The sequence below is a fragment of the Pygoscelis adeliae genome, unplaced genomic scaffold (assembly GCF_000699105.1).
Source record: "Pygoscelis adeliae isolate BGI_AS28 unplaced genomic scaffold, ASM69910v1 Scaffold383, whole genome shotgun sequence".
In the NCBI taxonomy this organism is placed as follows: domain Eukaryota; kingdom Metazoa; phylum Chordata; class Aves; order Sphenisciformes; family Spheniscidae; genus Pygoscelis; species Pygoscelis adeliae.
In genome coordinates, this window is record NW_008824592.1 from 471,402 (window position 1) to 480,082 (window position 8,681).

The 8,681-nt window shown below is 36.0% G+C and overlaps 1 protein-coding gene across 2 annotated transcripts in view; it reads left to right on the top strand.

Annotated features, from left to right (window-relative positions):
- Positions 1 to 8,156, top strand: part of KBTBD3 (kelch repeat and BTB (POZ) domain containing 3) — a 14,372-nt gene extending 6,216 nt beyond the window's left edge. The window contains exons 1-3 of one of the 2 annotated variants that reach the window (XM_009322266.1): positions 23 to 305; positions 1,450 to 1,697; positions 4,520 to 8,156. In XM_009322266.1, the coding sequence (XP_009320541.1) occupies positions 225 to 305; positions 1,450 to 1,697; positions 4,520 to 6,140 (1,950 nt within the window). In that variant the 5' untranslated portion in view covers positions 23 to 224 and the 3' untranslated portion in view covers positions 6,141 to 8,156. Of the gene's footprint in view, positions 1 to 22; positions 306 to 1,449; positions 1,698 to 4,519 lie in introns of those variants that run through there. The other variant, XM_009322268.1, reaches the window with a different exon arrangement.
- The last annotated feature ends 525 nt before the right edge of the window (positions 8,157 to 8,681 follow it).

The window sequence follows — 8,681 nt, forward strand, 5'->3', positions numbered from 1 at the left end:
GGCTGGCCATGGGAAGGAGAAGATGCCTGCTCCAAGGGTGCCAGTGCTGGCAGCAAGATCAGTGGATCTCTTCTATTCCAGGAGACATGGAGGTCTATTTGTGGTTGGAGCTACCTGACTAGATAAAGTATAGCTCAGTCTGCTATGACAGTACCTCCCCTGAAGAAGACTGCCTGATGGCTTAGTTTGCTCTGAATGTATCACATTATCAGATAAGCCTTTTCATGAAATTAAAACCCAAAAGCAATACTTTTCTGGTTTCCGGGTTTGGCTTGGAATTTTTTATCCCTTCTTTGTCAATTCAGGTGGGCCATTATCTGTTGCTAATTTTAATTGGAATTGTGGAAGCAGAATCCTGCAATAGAAAAACCTTGGAATGTTTCCTTAAGCTTTAAAATAGGCAAGCTTGACTCAAATTTGCAGTAAGGGCAGTTTATGCATCTGTAGCAGTATAAATAGCACTTTAAATAGGTGTAAATACAATATACTCATGTTTAAAGTTTTTCTGTTGTCAAAGTGGAGTAGAATATTTTTAATGTAAAAAATAGTGAAGCCCAACTTACCATACAAACAATGCATGTCAGTATAGGGATTTTCACCAGAAAAACTTGGCTGCTGAAAGGGAGATTGCACTGTCTTAAATTTAAATCGGTTCTGAAGCCAGTTAATTCACACCACTGTAAATGAAGCTCACAGCGTGCAGCATAAGCTGTAAGCAAACACACAGCTTCATAGCAAGATTAGAGGTACAAGATAAAATCAGTATCAATTGACTAAACACTCAAAGTTGCACTGTCACCAAACCGTCTCTAAATGACCCCATTTGGTAAGCCCTAGCAATCCCGTGATTAGGCCAAGGCTGTCAGTGTGTGTTTGTATTCTGTTATTTTAGTCCGGAATGCCTAATGGGAATGCACTTAGAAAGCAGTCCACTAGCCTGTGTCTCGCTTCCACTGTAAGCTGTAGAAAGACCATTGGTCTGCTTTGAGTTTGGGGGTTTGTAGTATACAGATGAGCCTTTTGGAATCTAAAAATATGTAACAAAGTTTTCCTTTTCCATCTTCATTTTACATCAAATTGTAAGAGTTTGGGGTTTTTTGAGGGTAAGCCTAGGACTAGTCTTTCTCTTAAATGACCATTAAAAATTTTAACACACTCCTTGGTGTGCTTCCTGTGGACTTGATTGAAAAAATTCCTACAGGTGGGTACTATTTGTAGAGTTGTTCTTTGATACATGTCAGATATTTTATTTTTCAAAGTATGCTATGTGTATATATTTTGCAAAGTAGAAGTATTATCAAATTCAGTGTAAAAGTCACAACACAAATTTAGAACTGTGCATAGGACTTACAAACCAAATTCAATGCTGGGAATTTTTTTGTTTGTTTTATGGTACATTGATTTTTTTTTAATAGCAAGAATGTAGAATCAATTATTTTTCCATTTCAGTTTCAGGAACAGATTGAAGAAACCATGGCCAATCAACGGGATTACATTAGCAGACCTATTTGCAATGGAATTTCTGTACCTGAAAATAAAATCAATTCCTTAGTGGCTGAAGGTCATGGACAACAAATTCTAAAAGTACTACAGAAGTTCAGAGAACAAAATATATTTTTTGACTTTAAAATTCTTGTGAAAGATGAAATAATTCCTTGTCATCGTTGTGTACTGGCAGCGTGCAGTGATTTTTTCAGGTAAACCTAATTTTGGCATGAGTTTGCAGGAAATGGATTGTAAGTTCTCTGGGAGGGAGGGAAGGAATATAATTACAAAAATTAAAAAATAAGTCATCACAACTTACATATGTCTGCAGAGTTTTGAGCAAAGTTTTCAAACATCATATTAAGGATAAAAAACAAAACAAAACAAAACAAAACTACAGTGTTAGATGCCTAACCATGCCCCAGATACATCTGTTTGTATTTCCAAAGTGACATGAGGACTCTATGATTGCGATTCAGACAGCAGTCTGTACTCTGAAATACAAATGTCAAACCCTAAGTGCATGGCTCTTTTAGGTAGAATTGACACAAGTTGTGTATCTTTAAGACTTATCTGTTGCCTGTATCTGTACTTGAAGGTCTACAAGGATAGTGTTTGACTTTGCATGGGACGGTCTATGTACTGTGACACATTTATATTGTGAAACATAGAAGGTTGATTACAAATACATCTTGCATTGAGCAATTGTGGATAAATTGTACATGGTTTTGGAATGGGGCTGGATTTTGTTTCTCTAAGATGAGTGGTCAGTATAGTAGAGTTTGTCTTCAGAGGTATTTAAACAGCTTATTTTTTTGTAAACTACAGTTTTCAGCCTTTCAGCATGAAGTGGATCTGTGATCTTCCCTCTGGTGCTTAAAGCTATGCATTCTGAAGGGACAGACAGATCATTCACATACAGGATATTAGTTTATGAAGAACCTTGCTAACTTTTTTTATTACTAAGGCTCAAACTTGCAATTCCACACTGAAAGTCTGTTTCCAAATACACTCTTTACTAAAACACAAAGCTAAGATGCTCTAAAATGAAAAAATGGGCTCCTGGAAATGAATTAATGAGCTTGATTCAGTTGCCCGTACATAGGTGAGAAGTGTGATTTTCAAATGGCCTGGAGCATCCTATGGTTTATGGGAGTCTGCCATATATGACAGAGGACATAGACTAGATGTATTCTTAGGACTACTGAAAAAAGAAGAAATGCAGGTGAAATAAGCTATTTCTCCACTGTAGCAGCAGATTTGTTTTTTCTCTGACGCACAGAACTACTTGCATTTCAAGTGTTTACTGCTTGACAGCACAGAGATGCTCTGGTAGAAAGGAATATTAGGATGAAATAGCTTCCAGTAGTAATTTTTAGAACTGAAGTTAAGCACATGGTAACATATGTGGCCTGTTCACTACCTGCAGGCTCTTCAGGTTAAAATTTGCCAGGAGAGACCTCTCCCTGCGTGTAACAGTTGATAACAGCAGCCATCAAATTCATAAGGTGTCCTGGAATGCAAGGCCTATTTATTACCTTCAGGGAAGAAAAAGTACTTAGGTCCACTAGATAAATTTTAGAATGAAACACCTTTTGTCTTCCTTGGCCTTTGGACTTCTCTTAGTTTTGGTTTCATTGTGTAAACCCAAGATTCAGCAACGTTTTGCTCCCTACTTGTTAGCTTTCAGAAGCAAAGCCTTTGCCTAGATTGCTCTCTTCTACTAGTATTGTTCAGTTGCTATTTTACTCTGTAACTTAGAGATTTGTATCATAGCTCTTGGGTTAATGAGGAAAGGATTCTAAAGATTGTCATTTAGTATGCAAAAAGGTCTTTGGGACTTAAGTGTCTTACTGTAATTTTATGTTCTTGTTCAGGTCAGACAAGTTCCTGCTTTACCTGATGTTCATTTCCCAAAGAGTATGCTCTGCACAGTGATTTTTTTTTTTTTCTCTTTGGCTTCACAAAAGTATGGGATTTTAAAAATCACATACTATACAGATACTAATTGTATAACTGAATATGATATAATACTCTTTTTTAATAGGAACTATCTATGATATATTAATAATCCAGATTACATACTCAGTATTTGATGATTCATCTACATCCTTCTCTACTATCATCTTTTGTCAAATTCGGAAGCCGTTGCTATCACAGCCTGATGCTTAGGCTCTGGGAGGGTAGGGCAAGTGATGTGCAGCACTATTCTGTTGCCAGCATTTACTGGCTTGAAAAACTTTATTTTATCTTGCATGTTAGATTGTGTGAAATAGTTAAATGTTATTACATATTTAGTAATAAAGTAGTCAAAGTTGTAATAAAATTTGCACAAATCTACTGATCAATAGTTTGTTCCACGATTTCAACCACAGTCTTTGTATTCAGTCACAATCTACTTTCTGCACAAGTTTAGTTGTCATGCAATCCTATGTCAAAACCTCATTTTTTTTCTGACGTCTGCCTGTACCCATACATCTATCTGTCAACTCTAAAGCAAGAATTAAGTTTCCTCATGTTTTTTCCTCCTCTTTCACCTCTCACCTACTTTTATTGCTGAGGAATGCACCCATCATCCATCCTGCCATTTGCTCAGCCTGCAATTTTTTGCTTAATTTTCTGTATTCATCCACAGTGCATGACCTAAATCACGGGGCTTTTTACTATATATTTTTTAAATCAGCCTTTCTTTCTCAGGCTATTGAAACTGATGCTGCTCCGAACAATTTCACATTTTCTCTCACATTGAGAGCTGCAGACTTCATGGCGCTCTGTGAAAATCCATACAAAACACAGGTGCTGCTGTAATTTTTATGAGCCATCACTTTGAATATGTTCTTATCACCACTCCTTTTTTCTTCAACCATATCAAGCAAATTCATTGTTCGTTCTTATGAGAACCTCCACATTTTAGACCTATACAGTCTGCACACCTTATTATACGCCCCGATTGTCTCCCTCCTCTCACATCAGTGTTCTCTGCTGTTTGCTAGATCTTTAATTTGTGTGTATATCTTCTATATTTTATTCACAGAGCCATGTTTGAAGTTAATATGAAAGAACGAGATGATGGCAATGTTACTATTAGTAATCTATCACCCAAGGCAGTGAAAGCTTTTCTTGATTATGCTTACACAGGAAAAACAGAGATAACAAATGATAATGTGGAAATGCTCTTCCAACTGTCGTCATTTCTTCAAGTTTCACTCCTTTCCAAAGCTTGCAGTGACTTTCTAATAAAAAGTATTGATCTTGTGAATTGCTTACAGTTGCTTTCTCTATCAGAAAGTTATGGTTCTGTCCGCTTATTTGATCATGCGCTAGATTTTGTACAGCACCACTTTTCCTTGCTGCTCAGATCAAGTGATTTTTTGGAGATTAATTTTGAGATATTACAAAAATGTCTTGAGGCTGACGAACTAAATGTCCCTGAGGAAGAATCGGTGTTGAAAGCTGTCCTTCAGTGGACCAAACACAACTTAGAAACACGACAGAAATATCTGCCAAATTTGATTAAAAAAGTGAGACTACACCAGTTACCTGAAAAGACTTTGCAGGACTTTCTACATTCTGAAGAACACTTACTTAAGAGTGCTAATTGCTCAGTAATAATTAATGATGCAGTTGAAAGTGTGCAAAACTTTAGTGGACTGTTTCCAGATGCACGTCCTTCAACAACAGAAAAATATATATTTGTTCATAAAACTGATGAAGATGGAGAAAACAGACATACATTCTGCTACAACATCAAAACAGATAAATGGAAAGAACTACCACATACGCACATGATTGATCTTCCAGGGTCAAGTTTATCTAGCTATGGAGAAAAAATATTTCTAACTGGAGGATGCAAAGGGAATTGTTATAGGACTGTCAGGCTTCATATTGCTGAACCATTTCATGATGCCACTGACCAAACCTGGTGCTACTGTCCAGTCAGCAATGAATTCTCCGTAGTGTCAGCTATGAAAAAACCAAGGACAATGCACACATCTGTTGTAACCTTAAATCAGCTGTTTGTAATAGGTGGAAAGACCAGAGGAGCTCAAGAAACCCGAAGTCTTTTGGATGTAGAATCCTATAATCCTCTTTCCAAAGACTGGAAATCTGTAAGCCAATTGCCAAGAGGTATCTACTATCCAGAAGCAAGTGCATGTCAGAATATAATTTACGTCCTCGGCTCAGAAGTAGAGATTACTGATGCCTTTAACCCATCTCTTGACTGTTTCTTTAAGTATAACGCTATGACTGATCAGTGGTCTGAGCTTGTAGCAGAATTTGGGCAATTTTTCCATGCAACTCTAATCAAAGCTGTTCCAGTGAACTGTACATTGTACATATGTGATCTCTCCACCTACAAGGTCTACAGTTTTTGCCCAGAAACCTGTGTTTGGAAAGGGGAAGGATCTTTTGAATGCGCTGGCTTTAATGCAGGGGCAGTTGGGACAGAAGACAAAATTTATATATTAGGTGGTGATTATGCTCCAGAAGAAATCACAGATGAAGTTCAAGTCTACCACAGTAGTAGGTCTGAGTGGGAAGAAGTTTCACCAATGCCAAGAGCCTTAACTGAGTTTTACTGTCAGGTCATTCAGTTTAATAAATATAGGGACCCCTGGTCATCTGTACTGACAATTTGCTCTGGAGAATTTTGAAATTCCTGAGTCAAAAGAATCTGTTTAAATGCACAAGTTTTAGAACGGATTTTCAGGTATTAATTTACAGATGGAAAAATATGTACTGTTTTGTTTAAATCTTCAGTTTAAATTGTATGCTATAGAATTGCTTTTGGAAGAGTCCATTAAATTGTCATTTATGCTAGTCATTATATAGAAAGTATTACTTAGTTTTATATGCAAGTCTTCTCTATAATTATCTGAATAATTTGAAAAATGATACTGCTTTTCAAGAAAGCATAGTCATGAGGAATTCATTGTGTAATATGTGCCATTATTTCTGTAATATTCACAGTTGTCCCAGTAGACGAATTGCTGAGTGAGAAAACTGACTGTGATACTGTTTTCCCTATGTAACTTAAGTTTAAAAGAAATCTACATTAGTGTTGTTTTATTTAGGGTTTTTTATATTCATAAACCTGTAAGAGGAATTCATTGTCAGCTTGATCTTATTAGAATGACCTTAGCAAAGGCAAGAGCCAAAGTGACCTTCACAGCATTAAAACCAGGTATCTAACTTGAAGAGACTGATAATTCTTATCATCTTACTTCAGCTCTTCAGTTTTACCAGTTTTCCTCCATCCTTGTGCCTTAGTAGTAGCTGTACTTTCTGTTTTCGTCTCATTAACTGTGGCAAGACAAACTTTGATAACATATTGCAGGGTGGGCAAGATTTCTGCAGGATGGATGATTCGTGTGGTATCTTTGCTTCAGTCATGCTGTTAACTAAAGAAAAAACACTTCAGGATGTTTTCTAACAGAAGTCTTCCATCTCTGAAGTCTCCAGTGCTACCTGCTATGCAGCCGCTAGGCTGCTTACCGCAGCAAGCTGTAAACTAAAGTTCAGTTGTTGCTTTGGTTAACTACGGGAAAAGTTCGTATCTTGTCATACATCAAATACAAAGTTACAAAAATAAATCCCCATATTTAAAGTCAAAGTAAATAGTATTTCAGAGGTGAAAGAATTCCTTTTCTAACTTCTATAGTGGTTTAAATGAATTAAAACACTTTATCTTGTACTTCATGGTAATTTTAAGTGTTAAAATATTACATGGTAAACACAATATATTGCTTGATAAACTTTCAGTAGTCATCTATTATAATGTTAAAATTGTAATGGACTTTTAGTATTAATATTAGTCTAGGCATACATTGTGAAGTAAATTTGATCTCATGCATACGAAGTGGGACCTGTGTCTGACAGAAGGACACTGAAATTAGTTAGGTTTCATAAATTCATTTGTAATCTTCCACAGCCTGATAATTTTCTTTCTTGCCAGCTATTTGAATAAGATATTGGGAGCCCTTATGTTCCATATAAGTATCATTTAAGCAGTAAGGTTGTCTTATGCCAGACAGAATGGTTCTAAACATCTAAGCACATCTCTTCCAAGCAGTTTAAAAATGAACAAAATTTAGGGAGGCATCTAAAATATCTTTCATATGGCTTGAGACGGCCGCAGTAAGTTCATTATCACATCACTACTGCATGTACTTTGCAAAACTCAAGCTCAGTATTAATGCTTAAAGCTTAATATTGCCTAGCAACATACTTCTGTTTTAAACAGTAAACAATGGACAGTTCCAATTCTGTGACTGATTCTAATGTTACCAGATACCTTTATAAATTTAGATAACATTCATCATAAATATTTTCATAAGGATGTAAATTAAAATTATGCACATTTGGAGAACATACTAATAGGGTAGAATCCTCCCACTCAATAATTTATTTGTATTAAGATGTGTGTCAGTTCTGTAGAAGTAAATAGCTTGTTGTTACAGTATTTCAGGCAACTTCCCCATTTATTTTGCTCTTTTCATAGTGAATCTCCAAATCATAATATAACTACACTTAGCTAGGTAACCTTTACAATCACCATACTGAAACGCAAGCATTTTTATAGTGGAACACAGCTACTTTTTGTTAGTGTAAAGCAAACGTATTGAATAGTTTAGGAGAGATGGAGAATACTATTCCTGCTTACTGAAACAGTAGGAGAAAAATAAAACAGACATATAGAATGGTAGTTTTAGCAGTAATAAGGCTACTTATGGTAGCATAGAGACTTCATTAATCATTAATTATTGCAACTTGTCACTTCATCAGAAATACAAGGCCCAGTTCTCCTCTGCTTGTGTTTTTGTGTTGCTTTTATACCTGAATAATAGGAGTATGCAATTTATGCAATGAGAAAAGTAACATATTATGCCCATAGTACATGGGTATAAATAGCTATGCAAATTGGAAGAGACTAGAGAATTGCGAGGTTTTTTTAATTGCCACTGTCATGACCAAATTGCTGGGTCACATAAACAGCACTTAAGTCAGTAATTCAGGTGATGCTCTTTCCTCTAAGTTTTTCCTTACAGCAAGTTTTTTTTGGCAGTCTTCCATCCAGCTACTATGTATAAGCTTGCTATATGTATAAGCCTCTGGCATACGACATCAGCTAGAGCAATGACGTTATGTGGTAAATTGCTCAGTATATATAGTGAAAACTGAAGCTTAATTTTTAA